At 39.4% G+C, this 21,747-nt stretch overlaps 1 protein-coding gene across 29 annotated transcripts in view; it reads left to right on the top strand.

Moving 5' to 3' along the window:
- Positions 1 to 280: 280 nt before the first annotated feature.
- LOC103481524 (calcium/calmodulin-dependent protein kinase type II subunit gamma) overlaps positions 281 to 21,747 on the top strand; it is a 60,735-nt gene continuing 39,268 nt past the window's right edge. For 5 of the 29 annotated variants that reach the window (XM_081601053.1, XM_081601052.1, XM_081601043.1 and 2 more), the window contains exons 1-4: positions 287 to 565; positions 8,227 to 8,321; positions 12,903 to 12,971; positions 17,395 to 17,454. In XM_081601053.1, the coding sequence (XP_081457179.1) occupies positions 501 to 565; positions 8,227 to 8,321; positions 12,903 to 12,971; positions 17,395 to 17,454 (289 nt within the window). In that variant the 5' untranslated portion in view covers positions 287 to 500. Of the gene's footprint in view, positions 566 to 8,226; positions 8,322 to 12,902; positions 12,972 to 17,394; positions 17,455 to 21,747 lie in introns of all 29 variants that reach the window. The other 24 variants (XM_081601058.1, XM_081601056.1, XM_081601051.1 and 21 more) reach the window with 10 other exon arrangements.

Raw genomic sequence — 21,747 nt, 5'->3', positions numbered from 1 at the left:
CATGAGCAGAGCTGGATCTCCAAACAGCCAGTCGTCTGCACCACTTTCCCCTTCCCGTTTTCCCATCGAGGAATTTATTATGAATCTCTCGTCTTTATTTTTTCTTCTAAATGACTGAAGTGAAGCAAATATTTCACAGCTACCCACGTTTTCAATGACTTCATTAGAACTGGAGGCACTGGTCTCATGCTGCACGTGCCTAGTCTCGCGAGGATTTCTCCCCCGTTTTCTTTTTTTTTTACGACACACACACACACACACACTACACACACATCATCATCACTCCTCCTCCCCCGGCCCCTCCCTTTCCGTATCTGCTCGCCTCTCTCCTCTCTTTTCAGTCTTGCTTGCCTGTCAGAAAGGTGCTCTAGTATCGGAGGCTAGGCTACCCTCCTCTCGGACCCCCCTCCCCCGTACGAGAGCCAGCCGCCGTCGAATCCCCCCCCCCTCCGCCCAAGGCTAGGGCTCCCCACCCCTCTTTCTCTCTCACGGCTCCAACCATGGCGACCACCGCTACTTCCACCCGGTTCACCGACGAGTACCAGCTGTACGAGGAGCTCGGGAAGTAAGCAGCATCGTGTTTGGCTTGTCGTTTTGTCCCCCACCCCCGCAGCAGCAGCACCACCAGCAGCAGCCTCGCTTGAACATTATTTCTGTTTAGCCAGCTTAGCAGGTTATGTCTGGCACAAAATGCGCATTGGGCGAGTTTTGGTGATTTGTTTGTGTGTTTTAGAGCCGGGGTGCTTACTGTCGTCAGCTAAAACAGCCGTTCGTTGTCGGCTAACTGAACTAGCATCTCCCGCAGTAACGGACGTGCTACAATGGCTGATATTGATAAACTAGCCGAGTTAGCCCGCTACTGTTTCTCCTGTAAAGACGAGATAATCACACAGAGGATGGTGCAGTGACAGCTGTTCGCCCTTCCGTGTTCGCCAGCCGGTCTTTTCTGGTCTGCTGGAGCCGCCAGCGGGGCCCCGAGAGACTCCGGAGTCGCAGCCCTCTGACATTTAACCGGCCCACGGCTCAGTCTGACAGCTCCGTGCGGGCTCGGTGTACCTGCGGCTAACTAGGCCAGCCACTGTTGATAGTTCCCCCCCTAGAATAATTTCTGTAACCACATTGAGTTTGGCTCCGTACCCCTGAATTTTTAGATCAGGAAGTTATTCGTCGCTCGATTCGCGGGGTTCTGCTTGCAGTGAAATAATGTCAGTACACCGACCGACACCGACCTGACCATCAGTTGTCAATAAAAGCTTTCTCCTTATGGATCTGTCATACAGCTGCTTCTCCGCTGTTGTGGCCCTTTACCGGGTAGGAGGCAGGGGTGTGTTTTCTCGGTATTGTGGTGACTGTAACACAGAATTATGTGACCCAAATACTTCACCAATTGGGAAATTTATTACCACTGGTAAATGTTTAATCGGACTTTGTCCAACAGACCTCACCCTTAAGGGGGCTTTACTACTGTTTGTCACTATTTTTAAAATCAAAATACAAGATGCATTAAATTTGACAGGAGTGATTACTTGTATGCAGCTACTGTCAAGTATCTTTTTTTATGATTAACCTGTTGACAATTTGTATTTTTATTCATGGCAATTTCATGTTTTTCAAGGTATTATTTGATCTTTAGAGTAACATTTTCTAAAATAAAATGTAAACAAAGAGTTGTGACTCTTGGCTAAACTAAAACCCAGCACTTCATAAAAAGTACATCAGACTGATAATTATGGTTGATCCAATCAATTACAACATTAATCTAAAGTGATCCAAGTTGGCAAAGTTTTCAAAGTGTTGCATGTCAAAACTATATAATCTGAAAGAGCATTAAGCTTTTCACTTGATCCTAAGATTATCTATGTTGGTTAAATAAATAAAAAAATTAAATGCTGAAATTCTGCAGTGATTTAGGTCCCTTAATGTGCATTGTTCCTTACAGTTTTCAATTTGTATTAGTAGCTAAGTGGCTAAATGACTGGTGATTTATTTGCAGCCTTACACTCTTGTTCAAAAATCAGATTTTCCTCATTAAAATATCAAGAGGGACATTTTGTCTTGAAACAAAATATTCAGGTTATTTTCTTTTTTGAAAGTAAACCTTGCCACTAAATCCTGAAATACTGATATGAAATGGTAAAAAAAAAAAAAACAGAAAATGTGTTAATTACTTAGTCTAAGCAGTGATCGGAGCATTAGGAATGCTCCGATCAGTAATGATCGGTGATTGGCAGTGATCGGAGCATTAGGAATGCTCCGATCATTACTGATCACCTGGATTGGCAGTTAATTTTTTTGCGTTATGTATAAATGATACTGCATAATCTGGAAAAGTGGAACAATTATCTGGCAATAAATTCGGCTAATTTAGACATAAAACATGCAAAATACTTGCAGACACAATACAGCAGCTATTCAGTCAGAACGACAACTGAAAAACCTGCAATTAGTCAAATAATATTTAACATCAAGGTTCTCAGTACCATAAATTATACATGAGTCAAATAAACATCACAAATAAATAATGTCAGGAAAAAGGGGAAACATTCATTTAGTGTTAAATGCAGGTTCCATCAAAATAAACAATCCTGAGTTACTAAATCAAAACTTCCTGAGAGGATGGCTAATTGTTCTGTACTGGTTCTGATTGGCCAGCTGATTAATGCTGGTTCTGATTGACAGAGTAATTCTGCAGAACACAGGGAGGAAACAGAGGAGATCGTTACTTTCCCCAAGAGATTATCTGTCTCATGTTAGGACATAGCGAATGTTTTATGTAAAATAAATTTTCTTTTTTGTTCAAGTTGCATGCTGCAGCTTTAAGCAGACGTTCGGTGTGAAAGTTCACTGCCGGGTGGAGCGGAAACGCCATGTCTACTACCAGTAGCGCGTAGCGACGGCCCAGACGCGCGAGCAGAACCCAGGATCTTACACCGCCAGCTCGAAGATTTAAATTATTTTTCGGTTTATTTGTTTAGCTTTCTGACCGTCATGCTGATCCGGGCGAGTGTTGGTAGTTGTGCGCTGCTGTACCGGCAGAGTGATCCACACGGATGTCTTTTTTACCCGCAGTGAGCCTCGATGTAGCCAAACTCCGTCAACTGTTTGTTTTTTAAATATTAGATTTGATGTGTTGATGCATTTTGACGTGCTTCACCCCCGAGGTGTTTTCCCCATTCACTCTCAGAGTGTTATAGTTTTACACAACATTAGGATTTGCGATTGCGCAGTGTGAAGGGAAGGGGAGATGAGCTGCGAAGTGAGATACAGGTGATCGGTTTTAGTGATTGGCAGCAAGAGACGGTGATCGGCGATCATGATCACATACATTTTCACGGAAATCGACTGATAATGTTCGGTGGCAGATTGATCGACACATCCTTTGGCGACTTCATTTTCGCCCGTAGAAGAAGAAGCGCACGGTGCATACTGGGATAATTGTCAGAACGCTGGTTTGTAATCTATTAAAATTTAACTGACCTATCTACCTACCGACTGTCTAGAATCAGGTTGTCTGCTGGTCATTTAACACCACGTTCTCCACGAACATGCTGTGCGCGAACGGAGAAGGGTGACCATCGTCCAGCCCAGTCGCGGAAGGCTCTCCTCGCCGACCGGAGTTGGACTGTTTTGTTGACATTCCGTTTAGTGCAGCTCCATCTAGTGGATGCATAACGTAACTCCAGCCTCTACTATAGCGTCTAATCTATGCGCCTTATAATGCGGTTCACCTTATATATGAAAAAAGTTTTAAAATAGGCCATTCATTGAAGGTGCGCCTTATAATCTGGTGCATCTTATAGTGCGGAAAATACGGTAAGTTTTTCTTTTTGAAACACGAATTTGGTTGATTTCAGATTATTCAAGCAAGGTTTTGTCAAACTACAACTTAAATAAACTTGTAATGTTTTGTAAAAAGTAATTTAATTTTAAATAGATAAATAAGGCATCATAGAAATTCTCGAAACTGCATAATAGCAATTTAATAAGTAGTTTTTCAGGCAAAAGTACAGCTAGCAGCAAAATGACAATGAAATGATTACAGAGCAGTTAGCAGCCGAAGACTTGCCTTTTGTAACTAAATTTTCTACAGGCCTAAAATGGACTCGTCGTATTAAATTTTTGAATACAAGAGACACAGAAGTAATAAACCTGGTGTGTTTTAATATTCTAATATACATTGAAATGTAAGATTGTGGGTTCACAAAGTGAGATTTTAGATATTTTATAAACTAAAATTCTTAAGAAAAATGTTGCTTTCACAAAGAAAAGCTCCCCAACTTTGAAAACAATCTCATAATTTACTCCAGATTTGACTTGTTTATTCCAGTTTGCATTATTGTCAAGTAGAATAAAGGTTTCACAAAACTGTGTGTTTGTAAACCAGTATAAAATTATCCAGTCCAGATTCAACCAGATCAAATGTAGTAGATTTTTAACTAGAGATCATCAAATGCAGTCCATTCTCATCAAATAAACCCCTGATTAATATTCCTTTAGCTTAGCGTTCATAGACTACAAGAAAATGAAATGCCTACTTATCATTTCATACTTCTTAGAAATCGTTTGTATGTTGTCTGATGCGGTTATTTTTAAAAGTGTTGGAGGTTTCTTTAATGGCTTTGTGCTTGGTGTTGTCCATCCTGATGAGCAGTTTGTGAGCAGACTCTGTCAAGAACTGCTTTCTGTCTGAAATGTAGACTTTGGCAAACTTGAAGCATTGGCGTGAGACAAGAAAATGTCGGGGAATGTTGAGATTAGAGCTGCAAAGTATGTTGAATTGCAAAAAACACCTTGCGCTGCGATATTTGATAGCATGTTGTATATATGCAAATTCTGCATCTCAGTAATGCATCTGGCCTGTTAGATGGGGATTCACTTCCCTCTACGCTCACACTTAATATTTATTTGCAGTATCTGATGCTAAAACTAATAAAATTGTGATTAAATAAAGCCAGTGATGTAAATTGACAGTGCTCATTGGTGCTGGTCATTTTAGCCGTGAATAAATTTTAACTTGTAACAAGAAGCCACTGAGTTATTTATTTGGTGCAATTTTCACCTCCATAGATGGCCACTTGTTATTTAAACACCGTCCAACTCAGTTTTTACGTCAGTGAGCCTCAGAACGAGGCTGTCATAAAGCAGAGTTGGCGAGGAATTGCAAAATGGGACGTGGTGTAAACTATGCTCCATTAAAAAAAAACTAACTGCTGGTATTTGCTGGTATTTGCTGGTTCTGCGCTGTCAGGCTCTTTATGTCTGTGGCCAAATCATGAAGCCTTGTTTTGAAACTAACCTGTGGATGAAGTTGTCCAAGATGAGAGCGAAAGGACACGGTGTTGGGGAAAGAATTAAAGATATTGTGCTACATTCAGTAATCAGGTTTTAACTGTGGAAAATTGTGAATGATGAAAAGCTTAACATCCCAAGATAGCTGAGTTATTACTAACTTTGTCAAATCTGTCTTATCTTGGGCGTAATGGCATGGTAAACATTTTATCGCTAATAAAAGAAGTCGTATTGACCAGAATTATCTATAATTATGGAATTCTGTCTTATTTTTTGACAACTATTGAGAATTTGATAATAGATTGGTGTTTTTCACTAGGCTTCCTTAGACAAGAGATAAAAATCCTTAGTGATACAATAATCACAATTCTTTTAGAGAGAATTGATAATTATTGGTTCTTTTCCTTCATTAACTCACATTAAGCTGGTGACGACTTGTTTATTTCAGCCTGCCTGGATACTTGCAGTGCAGCCATTGTTCACTAAGCGAGGCACGCTCTACATGCCTGCTATGTCTGGAAAGAGCTTTCCAGTAATGCTTCATCTGGTCACCACAAATATTACAGAAATTTTAAAGCATCAAATGTGTTGCCATTCAGGATTTCCCCCATTATAAGCCTGGCGTGCCACCAGGCTTAGCATTGCTTATTTATTTAAGTTTTTTTTTAAACGTTTGCATTTTTTTAAAGAGTTTATAGTTGGTGTTCAGGTATTAATTTTCAAATAACACAAAATTATCAAGTGATATTTTCAAATTTCTTGTCAACTTTGAACACTTTTTTTAACTCAAAAACGCGACTGGCCACTGGATGAATGACTACAGAGCGTCTAACCACCGGGCTTTGCAAGTTTTCTTGGGGAAACCCTGCCATTGAATCATTGGATATATTTTGGACACTGTTTATATTTTTGTCCAGTTACAAAAAGACAAACCATTAAGAAAAAGGAAACAAAGGGCGAACAGGAGCATCAGGTTTATGTGTACTTAACATTTTCTCACAGTTTGTAATATGCAATGTTAATTATGATGCTGTTGATTGGCGTTTGCAAAGCAGCCAATCCAGAAGTACTATTTATTTTCCTTGGTGCTTATTGGCTAAACTTCCATGAGCGGTGACAAGGAAGACTGTCGAAATTAGGACGTCTCAAGCATTTGCTGATTGTAGTTATTCATGTGAGGCTAAATCACAGTTTCTAAGACAATCCTCTTTTTTCCCTTTGATAGTTACTTATGATGCAATCCATATTTATTAAGAAGTTTGCTGATAAAAGAAAGTGATTCTCACTAACCAAGGTGTACGTAATGTCCAGTCTAAAGTTGCTGCATTTTAGGACAAAGTGAAACTTTGCCAGTAATTAACAATACTAGTGCATTTTGAAGAACCACTAATTCACTGATCAGTTGGTCTGAAATGCAAACAAAATAATTAACAAAATGGAATAATTTCAGAAGCGGGAAGTTCTCGGGTCTTTCGTCAATATCCTAATAAGGGACCTGACCACTGAATGGCACCTACTTTTTGCCAGTTGCCTCTGACATTGCAGTGCTACAGCTACTCATCCTCTACGTCTTGAAACTACAAAGTATCATTCATATTACTGAAGGCTGACATGGCAATCGTTGGACTGCAGTTTTCCTTTATGCAATCTTGTTTTAAAGAATTTAAGCCTAATTCTAAATGGAAGATATTTCCTTTTCAGTTTCTTTAATGAATTTACATATCCTTATACCAATTTCAGACTTGCTTTGAGGTCTGAAAAGCAGGTTCCGACTTGGGCTGATTCAGATTTTTGTTTTTTTATTTAGTATTTTCAGTATTTCACCGGCCAGTCATGAGCCAGTCGAAGAAAAAAAATGGCCTATAATAATTTCTGGTTGGTTGATTGGTGTATCTCTAGACAACTTGGGAGGAGATGATGATAACTGATGCAAAAAGTTGGACTTCAAGTAGCCAAAACTCTTTTCAGGTCACAAAATCTATATGCTGACAGACATTCAAACAATAAAAAGCAAATCAGGCTACTAGTGTAAGGTGTCTCCCCTTTTACCTAAATCATCAGCAACAGCAGCAGCCAGAGGAGGAGGACATTGCTCCTATAAAGATATACTGTCCTTAATTTGCAGCTGCCATTTCCACTCTGCCCCCTGTAATTGAGATAAATCAATGGCACCAATAGCGCAGCCAGTGTACACACCTACACATCGTCCAAAGTGGATCCGCTGGCCTCTGATTCTCCCCTGGACTTGACTCTGCTTTCGTCTCAGCGATCATTATGTTAATGCATTTTATATATATAAATATATATATATATTTTTGCTCTGTCGCAGTCTATTACTATCCAGGGACTGACTTGTACTTGTGTCACCTGCCACCTCTCATTTGCTGTTAAATAATTGAAGATCCGAGCAGAGTGCAGCAGAAAGTAGCAGCGGGTCGCTCGTCGTTAGGAATAATAAAAGTCGCCTTCATATGACAGGAAAGCTAGAAAACTTGCTGATCACACAGGCTGCTGTAATTATGTTTTCCAAAATACATGCAGATCTTTTTCTGGGTCAAAGTCAAATTCTAGCTTTTGCGTTTGAGCATATTTATACCCGTATTATGTTTGCTTTTGAAAACTGATTTTAAAGGGGGGGTGTTTTCCCTCCCTCTGGCTAGTTTTTTAAAACATTAAAAGAATTGCAGCAGATCTTAACAAATGTGATATATTGTTGATTTATCTCACCACTTCGTCTCTGATGCCCTGATAGCAATGACTGTTAAAAAAGAAAAAAGAAAAAAAGTGTTTGTGTGAGCAAGCGAGGGGGAACATTCAAAAACAAACCACTGTGACTAGGCTGGAGCGCCGCTTCAAATGTCACACTTTGTTGAATGTGTGAGGGGAGCGCGTTTGAAAAGGAACTAATCTTTGGTTGTTTGTGCCCTTTGTTCGTAGGGGAGCTTTTTCAGTGGTGCGTAGGTGTGTAAAGAAGTCATCAGGACAGGAGTATGCTGCAAAAATCATCAACACTAAGAAGCTTTCTGCAAGAGGTATGGTATCTCCCCCAAACACACACACACACACTCTCACACAAATAATGTGCATGCTTGATTTGATTTGTTGACTTTAAATGGTGAATTTGTTTTGTTAAACATTTAAAAAAATAAAAGTGAAAGTGTCTTTACAGGTACACCTACATAAATTAGAATATCATTTATTTATTTCAGAGATTCAATTCGAAACGTGAAACTCATCCATTTCACAGAGTGATATATTTCAAATGTTGGTTTTGGTTATTATGGCAAAAAAAAAAGAAAAATCCGTTTCTCATGAATTAGAATATGTTTCAAGTCTATTAAAAAATTGAGGATTTTTTAAGAGTGACCACATACTCAAAAATGTCAGTTCAGTATATTGTTAAGGCTCCTTTTGCTTGCATTATGGAGTCTTGACGGCGTGGCATGTTAGGAGATCAGCCTGTGGCTCTGCTGAGGTGTTAAGGAAACCCGGGTTGCTTTAAAGGCAGCCTTCAGCTTGGCCGTGTTGTTGGGTCAGATGCCATGCTCATTAATCCAGGTTTTGGTACTTTTAACGGTGTGGGCCAGAGCCAAGTCCTGCTGGAAAATGAAATCAGCATCTCCATAAAGCTCGTCAGCAGAGGGAAGGATGAAGTGCTCTAAGATTTCCTGGTAAACGGCTGCGCTGACGTTTAACTTTATAAAGCAAAGTGGACCAACATGAGCCGATGACACGGCTCCCCAAATCATTACCGACTGTGGAAACTTCAACCTGAATTCTGTGCCTCTTCACTCCTTCTCCAGACATATTTGGTTTCCAAATGAAATGCAAACACAAGGAATGTGACAGTTGTAGGCCAAGTCTTGGATCCGTTATATGTGTGTGTCGACTCATGAAGCACCGTCTCCAGCTTCACACTAAAGGCTGCAGTTGTCTGTTATTTTGCACTAGGACTGAAACGATGCATCAATTATTGAAATAACAGACAACTAATTTAGCAATAGATTAATTAACAAGAGCATAAAGACTGAAAAAAGGCCATTTCTGCTGTATATTCAGAGCAGAAATTAAGCCAAAACTGTACAAAAAATATAAACATTTTGTATTTAAGATCATAGGAAAAACTTGACCTCCTCAAGTTGCAAAGTATGAGCTTCACCTAGTTCAAATTCTGTTTAAAAGAAACACTTTTCTATGCATCTTTTGCTATCAATTAACTTGTTAATCCAAAAAATAATCAACAGATTAGCCTGAATTGATAAGCCGAGCAGAAAATGGCTGAGCTTTTCACATATTGAGGTTTATAAGCATTTTCTAGCTGCAGACAGATTCCTTGTTACATCCTAAACGAATGCTGTTATTACATTGTTAGGCAATAAAATGTTTATTGAATTATTTGCTTATTTGCATTTATTGTATTTCCAATATCGTATAAAAAGGCTTTGATTAAAAGTTTGCGGAATGTGCCAATTAATCGTCAGAATAATCAATAACTTAACCTTTTACTAAAATAATTATTTGTAGCCTGGTTTTGCACCATTTTTGTCATGTTTTCCTTCAGCTCAACTTTCCACTCAAATGCTTGTACACTGCACTGTGTGAACAGGCAGCGACCTTTTCTGGCTTATCCTCCTAATGGAGGGTATAAGTGTCTGCCTGCTGGACAACTGTAGAGTCAGCAGTCTTCCTCTTGATTGTGTAGGCCGTAACTCAACATTTCAAATATCGCTGGCCAATAAGTCGTCCCAGTAATTATTGCGATAAATGATAGCATTGTTTTGAGGTCAATTTTAAGTGATATATTGATAATAGTAATGCTAGCTTGCCCTTTCAAAGACCAATAAACTATGATTTTTGTAAATAACATCTAACACTAGAACCAGAAGATGTTTTAAATATCCAAAATAAAACAGAAATAAAAAACCACTTGCTACTGAAACCATAAATAAAATGGATTACAATGTCTGTAAACAAAATTTTCCTTAAAAACATTAATCAGAATGGAACATATCAAACTCAATTAGTTAATCATGCAATTAATTAATTGCTTATTGCAACAGACTTATGTTTAAGATGCACCTGATCTAAACACTTTTACATTAAATTATTTTGAGTGTCCAAGTAATGCAAATGTAATAGTATAACGAAGAGGTAGCTGCTTTGTCCACATTAACAGATTTCATACTGTTTGCGGCAGTAACTGTCAGATTAAAGGCAAAGTCACAGCAGTTCCAACAGCAAAGGAAATATTTTATTAAGCTGTTGTGTCTGTCAGCAACTTTTTAATCGTTTATTGATGCTCTTAAACACCTAATTGAATAAGTTGCTATAGCTGCTCCAGTATGCAATTGCACCACTGTTGTACAGTTAATCGATTCAGGCTCATCGAGATCCAAACTTAAATGACAAGACATAAACAATTTTCAGGTGTCTCTGAGAAGGTTTCTCTTTTCAGATTGTCTTGTGTGTGTTGTACGTACATGTGGAGTTCACTGACATCTGCTGTTGTTCGTAATGATGATGAAATATCTCACTGCGTTCTTCTGTTTTGTATCTGGCAAATTAAAGACCCAGATCTCCTCGTAGTTTTCACACACACCTGGGCCTCTTTGTTCTTCTTTCTTGCCTCCTCTCATTAGCTTCTCACCTCTCCTTCATTGCCCGTCTCTGGTCTTTCTGAGCAGGGAGATTGGTTTGTATTGAGGCTAATCCACTTATCCTCAATGTATCTTCATCAACCACTAAGACCCCACAGAATCCATAGGTGCCTCCCTGTTTGCCCTGTTGTTGACTGTGATGGTATTTGTCTGCATGTAGGAGACGAAGAGCGCACAGAGTGATGCTAATAGTGCATGTCTGTTTGGTGCGAGCTTGTAATGCTATTATTGCTCCATCCGTACCATCAAGTGTCCACATAGTGCAGCTTCTAGTATTAATGTCCCAGCCATGAAAAGTAAGAGCTCAGCAGAAAGCTGTGGGCTCTTTGCAGAGGCAGAAAGTAAAGAGGAGGTGTGTGTGTCTGCTTAGAGAAGAGGGTGAGTTTTAAAAGCATAGTTCAGTGATGCCTCTCCAAAGAAGCATGGTAAAGTGAAATGTAATAATAAATGATAGAATCTATAGATTGAGTTTTGTAGATGGGCAGCTTTACAGATGGATACATGCAAACAAAAACATTCTGCCTGGGAGGATTTGGGATTTTTTTTTTTACCCTTATGAGGTGAGTGTGGCCTCTTGCTTGGCCTGGTGGGTAAGTCTGCCAAAGCTCTGGTAAACACTGCAGTAATCTGAGGAAGGGGGAGGGGAAAGGAGGTGAAGAAGGAAGGAAGGGAGGAAACCAAAGAAAAGGTGTGAAGGGAAAACATCTTAATGGAGATGAAGTTTATGCTGCCTAGGACTGGACTAACCACTAGTAAAAAGTAAGATTTGAAGCAAAAGTGTCGAGCATTAAACATCTAATTGCTGTTGTTTATAACAGAAATGTAGGTTGTCATGTAGCTGCGAAAATATGTATATGTTACAGGGTTTCCCCCAGTGTATTATAACCCTGGCAGGCCGCCAGGCTTTACTTGTCTTTACTTATTTATTCAAGTTTTCTTTTAATACTTGCATTTTTTAAGACTTTATAGTTGGTGTTGAGATATTAATCTTCCAATAACATATAATTATTATTATTATTAAAAATTCTTTTAACTCAAAACACGACGGGCCGCTGGATGAATGACTGCTTAGCGCCCAGCCACCGGGCTTAGCAATTTTTCTGGGGGAACCTTGTTATGGATTTTTGTTTTGATTTTCACAAATGGACCTACAAAAATATAGAATAAGTATCAACAAGTTTAACAATTATTTTAGGCTTTTTTGTGCGGAATGATGTCTCTTTTGCCATTCTGCTCTTGGAGCACCATGGGAGTATACAAGGGCAATGACACACTCATACCTGGTCAAGTCTCCTGTTTTAGCCGAGAAACTACCATATTTTACCCCTCTGTCCCTGGTGTTCCAGGGTTAGGATTTTCCCATAAATTTCCCATATTAGAGTAATTACACCCCGTTACAACTATTTAACCCATTGTTAACATGTCGTAGCGTGTTTTTCTGAGCTGTCTTTAAATGTAAGATGAGAGCCGGTTTTACACCTGCGACGGAGACGTTGCTGCTGTGCAGAGCTGCACAGGTGTGTCTCAGCTCAGAATCATGGCAGCAAACCAGCAAAAGGCAATAAAATCTCTGCATGTTTTTTCCCTTCAAGCTAACAGACAGAGTTGATTAATGCTGTTTGATTCAGATAATGTTAGATAAATGATGCTACTCATTTTGTTCTCTATGTGAATAAGTGGGCATTATTAGTTACATTTACTTGAGTAACTTTTTGGGGAAAAATGCACTTATAAGAGTAGTTTTACTGCACTGTGCTTCTTTCTTAATATTTTTATTGCTACTCTTGCATGAGTAGATTGATTTTGCACTTAAAGAAATAGACGTCAGAGATTAGAAACATTAGATTCTTAGATTTCTGCAAGGTATGAACGAATATTTATGCAAAGTTAAACATAATTACTCAACATTTACTTATGTTACCCAACCCACTTCCCTCCCCACCACCCCACCCTCAGCCCCACCCAAAACCCCCGCTCCGACAGCAGCAGGGCACGGTCGAGATGGTCAAGTCCAAAACTTGACAGGTATGCATACTAGAAAATCTTAAGATTTTGGTAAGTTTTTTTTATTCACTCATTTTTCTCGTCTTACACTGCTTCCAGTTTTCCTTGCAAAAACTTAACAGTTCATTGCGATATCAATACTGCACACACTATTATTTGTAAAATTTGTGATGCTGAATTGGATGGCTAATTAACCAGGTAACCAATATTGAGCAAGGCTCTGGTATTTATACGATGATCAGTTGGGACTATAAAGGGCGCAACGTGTTGTGATTACTAAACATGTCAGCAACCTCGACAAAATTCTCTTCTTCCACCAGAAATATTCACATCTAAATATGTTGAGTTCATGTCAAATAATTGGTTGGTTGGCTTGTTTTTCTGTCTTAAATAAAAATAATAACATCTTGTTATAAAATGTTGTTTTGTATCTTTGTAGTTCATGAAAATGTGGCATTTTAAGTGGAAGTTATCAAACCATGAGAATTATAAACCGGCCCCTGCCTAGATGTACATTAGTTACTTTTACATGGCGGTACTAAAAAGCGTAGGTGTAATGTGAGCATCTGAGCAGAATGAATGTTCTAATTCAGTTGTTGAAGTGACACTGGAAACTGGGCCCTTGCTGCATTGTCTGCAGCAACTGTGTGCCGAGGCAGAGAGGGAGGGTGAGATTGAACATTTATTTTATCGCACAACCCTAAAGTTACCACTCTTAGGCTGTTTAGTTGCTTTACTGAAAAGCATTATAATGATTCTCATTACTTTTGAGTTGTTTCAATCTTCAGCTCATGTTATCAAATTCTCTTTATCTAATTTTCATTAGTGGTCTTTGTATCTGAGTACATCTCTGATTTGCGTAGCCATTAGGTGTTTAATAGTGTCAGCAGAGATGCACAGATTCTGCAAAATGTGCCTGATTCTAGACACTTTGTCTTTTGTAGGATAGAGTGATGAATGCATGATTTAATGGCATAAAAATTCAGCCTGCCTCTGTTACACCACTGACTCGCTAGGCGAGGTCGTCATAGACCCGCATCACCTGACTTTCATTTAGGCAAGTCAGCTTTGTGGGTGGGGGCAGTGATGAAGAATGGTTTGTGAAACTAGCCTTCAGCAAGGTTTACAAATGTAACAAGACTCAGAAATCAAGTCTGACAAGAAGAGTAACGAGGTGAGATGTAGAATATAAATTTTTGGGCGTTCACAGATTTACAATTTTGATGCTATAATTGAGACGATCGATTGGTGCATCACCAATTAAAATAAAATTTTTGTCGAGTGGAGATATTTTGCATTCTAATGATTTTTTTCTGTCTTTAATGCTAGCATCTTGAAGCAGTACTTCTCTTGAACCTGGCACACACAAGTCGAACGTAGATGCATGTATTTTTGTTTAGGCAAATCAGGACCTATGCAGCTATCTTTAGAGAGAATGCCAAACCTCGTCCCTGAATGACTGCCACATTATTAGCATCGAGTTTCCTCAGCTGTTTTGACAGCATTTCCTCATCCTAACAGCTTGGATCAAACTCACCCAAAACAGACGGAGCTGAATTCACGAGCCTTCAGTTGAACTGTCAACTTTGTGTGGCTGTTAAAGGGGGTGTATATGCATGTGTGCAACTATGTGGGGTTCTCGCTATCCTTTGCAGCTAATGTAAGACGGCTTTGGGCCTGCCCCATGGCAAAGCAGATGGCCAATTAGAGAGCAGCAGGAAGTGCCAGTAATTACCCTCCAGCCCTCTCTTTCCTGCTTTCCTTTACCACCCTCTTTCTCTCTCTTTCTCACACACCAACAAGTAAGAAGATTGAATGAATTAGTGCTGCAGTGACACTGCACTGTGGTAGACAGTTTTACAAATGCGGGCGCACGCACAGGAGAACTGTGATCCTCTCCCAGCAAATGGACGCTCCACGTAATCCTCCCTCTATCTCTTTCTCTGTCTGTCTCTCCATCCTGCGTCACCGGTGTAATTAGGAGGTGGTTCAGGTCTCTCTGTCATTCAGTCGCTTCCTCACAGTTGAGGGAAATGCACACCTACAGGAAGGTTAGTTGAAGGTACTTGAAGATTGTACTTGGAACTCCTGTCTTCAACTTTAAACTCGCTTTATCAACAAGTTGAGAAGTGTTTTAACTGCAGGGGCGGTAAGATAAGTGATGGGTGATGTTTTTGCTGCAGCATGTGAATTTTATCTGGGGTTGCTGCTGCTCTGGGGAAATGAATGCAAATCTTAGCCAGCCGGCCTCTGTGTCATGTAATCGCCATGGAGCTGTGTGGAGTTAGTTGGCTTAACCACAGTGATAAAACGCGCACATCTACACACATCGACTTATAGTGCGTCCTCCTCACACTTACGCCATCTGACTCATGACCTCAGCTCCTTCTTCTTCACTGGGGTTTTGTTTTTGCGGTTTCTCCATCCCGTAGAGATTAGCCAATTGAGGAGTGTCGGCTGGTTTACAAACCAACAACTCTAAAACACACACTCTCTTAGAGCTGCTGTGGGATTCGGTTAAATCCTCAAACAAGGATGTAGGTCTGGACATGAAGTGTTTTTCTTGTGAAAATCTCCTCCCAGCTTGAGGAGTAAATACAGCAGAGTTTGTCTAATGGGTTTCATAGGAACCCCTTCTGTATACGTGTACATAGATATGCAAATGCTCACACCTGCTTCAACACAAAGGCTTATTTTACGACTAGCGGTACACTGATCCAAGATTTTGTTGCAGATTTCTGATCTGTGTTTTCTGGAACAATCTGACGACCTACCAAGGTCAATTTTAGCCAGTTGATTTCCAACCGGTGGATTGCTTCCCCTGGGTTGAAGGTTAGTTTGTGCTTCAAGGAGAGAGTATTAAGTGTCCTCACCTTGTTCACAAGTGAGCGTTAAGTCTAGGTGAGGAAAGGTTAGATGGATTTGATTGGAGCTGGGTTGGTCGTAATCTGGGCACTGTTCGGACTTGCTGTGGTTTAAGGGTGCATTCACACCAGCCCTGTTTAGTCCGCTTTATTTGAACTCTTGTTTGACTAGAAAGTCCGGTTCATTTGGGGAGGTGAAAATGCGCAATCAAACTCTGATGCGGGCCAAAAAAGTGAGCTCTGATCCGCCTAATAACCTAGGTCTTGGTTCATTTGAAGTGAACTGTAATGTGCCTCAAATGTAGTAATAATAATAACAATTTTATTATAACTTCCTGTATATCTTCAATTGAAATCTCAAAGGGCACATTCACAAGCTGATGCTGGCAAGCCACTGCATTGTAGCTACAGCTGCCCTAAGGCAATCTGACAGAAGTGAAGAGTTTTGCACGAAGCGTGAAGGGTCTTGCCCAGGGACACAAATGATGAATGTTGGCAGACCAGGAATCGAACTGGTGATCCACCGATTGCAGGGTGAACTCCTACCACCACCGCTACTGTGTATGTAGGACTGGAATCTGAAAGGCTCATGATCTGTTGCCAAACAGAAATATGAAAACCACCAACTCCATTTTTGTTTGTATTTCATAAAAAATGAAGTTGCCCTCATGTCTTCTTCAGAGGTTTTTGTGTTGTTTCCTTTAGTAGATACTGGTGCGGCGCCATCACAGGCGAATGGGGAGAAAGTTTTTCAAAGGGTTTGGATCGTTTGACACAGTGCAGTGTGAAAGCGAACTGCACCAGATGAAAATGTAACAAATGTTGCAATTTTGGTCTCAGAACTGAGTCCATCAGATGTGAAAATCAAAGGTCTTGGTTTACTGACCATTTTCCAACCTTCAATAATGATTATGAAATTAGATTTTAGACATTTTATTGGGGTGCTATTGGTAAAAGTTTCCAAGCATGGCTCACTTAGGAACTACACAGGAATACCTTGGGAAGTTGGAGAGTGTTTCTTGGATCGGGGTATCCTGGATTCATTCCTGGGTACCACCAAGACTCGATCTCAAATAGGCGGAAGACAATTAAACATGTTTTTTTCTCCATAAATAACAGCTTCTTCCAGAGATGTTATTATATTATTTATTATTCATTCTGTACATTCTCTGTACACATGATTAATGGGATTATCTTGGTTCTGGTCTGTGGTTTTGTCTCTGATCCGTCTCTCCCTCTGCTGTAAGCAGTAACTAAAGTCGACTGTGCAGCAGAGCATCGTTTCTTCTTTTTTCCTTTTTTTGTTTACAGTTTCAGTTAACGTTGTGAGAACATTCTGCTAGGACAGTGCACCTCTTGTAATGTAAAATTTGAATAGTTTATTTTTTCAATAAGTTCATAAACCTGTCAAAGTGGTTATTATGTAAAATAGTGATAATAATCAGCTTTTTACTGCTTTCATATCATTAAAAAAGTTATGTTTCTCTGAGGTTACTTCTGTTTTAAACATTTTTAAATAGTTTTTATTTTTTCTATCTTATTCTAACTTGTTCTTTTTTTTTTTTCTTGTTTTCCCTCAGACCACCAGAAGCTTGAGAGAGAGGCTCGTATCTGCCGTCTGTTGAAACACCCCAACATTGGTAAGTTTTTGTGCAAATTATCAGACGTGGATTACGTTTCTTTTTATTTTCTTCTTCATGAATAAAGAATTTCCAAATGTATTTATTTATTTTTGAGAATAACCCCCTGAGATGTACCATCTCCTTTTAAAGGGAGTCCTTACTAAAACATAAAATACAAATACAGATTATACTGAAATTAAAAGTTAAAAATGCAGGTTTTTTTAATGGTGTTCTTGTCTTTTACCATTATAACATTGCAATAAAAAGTCACCCTCCACCATTATTGTTACACACTAGTATTTCAGACTGCCATTAGCTTTGATTAAGGGATTCACTGTGTTTGTTTCTATAAGCTTCTGCAACGTCACAATATTTATTTCCATCCAGTTGCAATAAGTTTTTCACCAAAATCTTGGTTAAGAAAAAAAGAGTTTGACCTCCTTCAAGACATCCCAAAACTCTCAATGTGGTTAAATATCTGGACTCTGTGGTGACAGAGGTGTGAAGAAAATGTCATGCTCCCTGAGCCACTCGTTCATAATTTGAGCCTGATGAATCCTGGTATTGTCATCTTTGAATATGGGCGTGCCGTTTTGGAAGAAACCAGTCGTTGATGGAATAACCTGGTCATTCAGTAAATTCAGGTCATCAGCTGGATATTATAGCTCGGCTACAATAGACCCTGGGCATGATGGGAGCATCACTTCATCTGAGAAATGAGAAGCTACTTGTTGCGTTGGTTGGTGTCAGTTTGTTGCCAACTGACCTCATCCTTTATTTGCTTTTCATTTATTTCAACTGGATTAGATGTTGCCCAAAAGGTTTAGTTGGTCTCCGTTGACCAAAGCTCATATCTGTTCCTTGTGGAAAACTCTAAATGTATCTTTTGATTTTTGGTTTTTTTCTTGCCACTATTCCATAAAGACCAGATTTGTGGAGTGAACATTTAGTGTTTCAACTCCTGAAAGCTGTGCATTTCTGCAGCTCCTCCATAGTTACCCCAATCCTCTTTATAGGTTTGTAGTTGTGCCATAATCTTTACTTTTTCAAATTATGAGTTGAAGAGTCCTCTAAGATGTCCAAAGCTTGGGATATAACTTAATGCTGCCTTAGATCATTTCTCAACTTTACCCCTGACCTGCTTCATGTGTTTCTGGTCTTCCTGATGCTGTTTGTTCTCTAACAAACCTCTTAGTTCTTCACATAACTGTGTTTATTACTAACTGGGTGACTTCATTTTCTTTAGGGGTATCAGAGTAAAGAGAGGTAACACCAGGGCAGCACAATGTATCACAGATTTATCTTGTGAGCTAATTTAAGTTCTGTGCATTCTAGGGCTGAAACGATTCCTCGAGTGATTCGAGTCCCTCGATTATTAAAATTCCTCGAGGAAAATTGACCTGCCTCGAAGCTTCGTTAATTTATTTTTTATCATTTAGCGCACCGTGTTTCAGCCGGAACATTATTTGCGTTGAGCGGAGCTCTGACTTCCGCCTCTGAGTTGTTGACGGAAGCTACGTGTTAGCGGCATAACGTCCAATCTTCAAGTTCGGCCCGCGGGGATTTTACTGATTGGTGATAATTCCGGGTTTTCATCGTTTTTGTGGGACCAATAAACATCCTTAAAATGACCGGCGCGATGCCGGGAGTTCGGCAGCCTTTCTGCTCCGGAGCTGCTGGTTGAACGGCGGGAAGAAGCTGAGGAGGATTTATACAAGTGAGCGGAGAGACTGAACACGGCGGGCGGCTGAGGGTTGATGCTTACAGGGTGCAGCTTTACGGACGAACCGCACAATAAACTTATATCATCCCGGTCTGAACAAACGGGAGGTGGAACATGGCTGGTAGATGAGTTTCTGAACGGAGGAGCCGTAAATATCCCGTATTGCTACAAAAAAGTAACTGGTAGGGAAGCTCAAATGTGGAAAAAATAGACTGATGTTGATATCCGATAGTAACACTGGTGTTATGGAAGATTTACCAATATTTTATTTCATAATTGTTTTTATCCGATTACTCGATTAATCGTAAGAAAAATCTATAGATTACTCGATTACTAAAATAATTGTTTACAACAGCCCTAGTGCATTCAGACTTTCAATAAAATGTTTCTTTCAGGAGGGACACAGTATTTTTTATTTATTCTGGTAGCTGGGAAGATATTACTACTGTTTATAGTAAGTAATATTGCTACAGCAAAATTATCCTGCAAGGTAGCATATCAGCTCCTTTCCTAATATTATTCAGTCCCGGTGAACGAACAGGTTTCAAATTTTTATTTAGAAAATTTGGATAAGTACTGTGAATTTAGATAACATTATGTGGCAAAATGTAAAAAAGTTGATGGTATGATAAATGTTTGAGGAACAAAAATTTTTTTTTCTTTTGTTAGTTCTGTAATTCATGAACTAACCATGAATTACAGAAGCTACCATTTGTAAAGCACACAAAAGGGGTTCAATGATTTTTATTTATTTATAATCAGAGTTTCAGAAAAAGTAACTCCTGGAGGAAGTTGGAGTTTTTGAGTTCACCATGAAAATCACACATTTGTATGGTTAATTAAAGCAAAAACTCAGGAGCACAAAGTATTGTATAATTGTCTCCGTTTTAAATCCACCTTGTGTATTTCTATTATTTGTGAACCACTGGGGTGTGATTGGGTTATTTGTCAACATTTCTGTTTTGTTGACATATTTGAGTGCATGTATGCTTCCTCACCTGCACAACATCCTTCACATAATTTGTCACTGACTGAAACTGTTAGAAAATTAAAAGCTACTTTGAAATTAGCTGAATAGATATGAATAGATTGTCACTGAGATCTAATTAAACCCGAGTCCTGCTGCTCATGCTAACATTTATTTTTCTTATTCAGTGTGATGGATCATTTTTATATGCTGTACGTTTATACAATTGTTTCGGTTTCAGACATTTTTATTGCCTTTTTAAAGCAGCACTGATTAAAAAATAATGCAGAGTCCAGCTTTAATAGAGATGTTCAATAGCGATGGCTACAATGAAAGGACAAAATCAACGCCACCTTTAGCGCTGCTCTGCTTATTTCTCTTCTGCTCATGTCCTACTTCTCTCTCGCCCCCCCAGGCATTTGCTCACCCCTCACCTAATCTTCCTGTTATCTGTCTTGTCTCTATAGATTTTTTTTCTCTTCATCCTTTTCCTTTCTCCTTTTCTTGACATATCTCGGCGTTGTCTACGTTCAAACTTTAGACAAAGGAGGGTACAAAAGAGGAGACATATGGAGACACGAAAGCAGAAAGAGAAGGAAACAGATGGGAGGAGGAGGGAAGAGCGGTCACACTTGTTTCTTGCTGCAGGGGCATCCTACTTCATCTTATTATACAACTGATATGCACTTTACATAACTATAACTGTTTGTCTGCTGACACTGAACCTAAGCTGTATCTTAGCAGGCGTTGAGGCCATCGGTTGGACAGCGTCCTGCTTTGTCACCATGCTGCTGTTTACTTAACTTGACAAGTTTGGCTGCTGAGGTTGCTGCATGACCGCAGCGCTCTGGCAATATGCAGTTCTCTTTACCAGACTGGGTTATTTGTGGCACCAATTAGAAAACAAAGTCTCTTTCCCATGAAAATTAAACTCTAAATGTCTAGTTTGCTTTTCATTTTTCTAGTTTGAGCTTAAGGAGCCACAAAGCAGATGTTGTCATAAATGGACATTTAATAGAAGTACTAATTACTACAATCATTATTGGATCAGCAACTAATGTCTTATTTGGACAAAATGTTGTGCAGTTGAAACCAGGGAAGCACCAATTGCAGTTTTCTGGCCAACCCCCGATTGCCAACCTTTAAATAGCCAGACCTGACGACCCCGATTTTTTTCGGATGCCAATTTTTTTTTGTCTGAAATGTTTTCTAAATATAGCAAGAAAGTCACTGAATTGGCAACAGTGGGGTGACTATTGTTAACCGCAAATGTGAAAACATGACCTAGTGGGCCGGTCTAAGAGTAGAGCAGAAGAAGACAGCGGTTGATTTTAAGACCTTCAATAAGGTAGATAAGATTGGTGGATTAGATTGGCTTCACATGCAAGTATCGGCCGATCACCATGGTGCCAAAATTAATGAAATCAGCACCGATGAATTGGTGCACCCTTGGTTGAAACCATAAGTTTATGTACACCAAATAGCAAGACATGGCCACCTTTTAACAAAACATGAACACCTTGTTTTTGTCACTGTGAAGTTAAACCAAACTTCTCTTGTGGTCAGAATTACAAGAATTACTTGTTAAATTCCACAATAATGAGAGAAATTATCTGTCAGA

This window comes from Poecilia reticulata, chromosome 19 (genome assembly GCF_904066995.2).
Source record: "Poecilia reticulata chromosome 19, P_reticulata-male-v2, whole genome shotgun sequence".
Classification (NCBI taxonomy): domain Eukaryota; kingdom Metazoa; phylum Chordata; class Actinopteri; order Cyprinodontiformes; family Poeciliidae; genus Poecilia; species Poecilia reticulata.
Note: the sequence above shows the minus strand (reverse complement) of the source record. Positions and strands in the feature narration are given on the sequence as shown.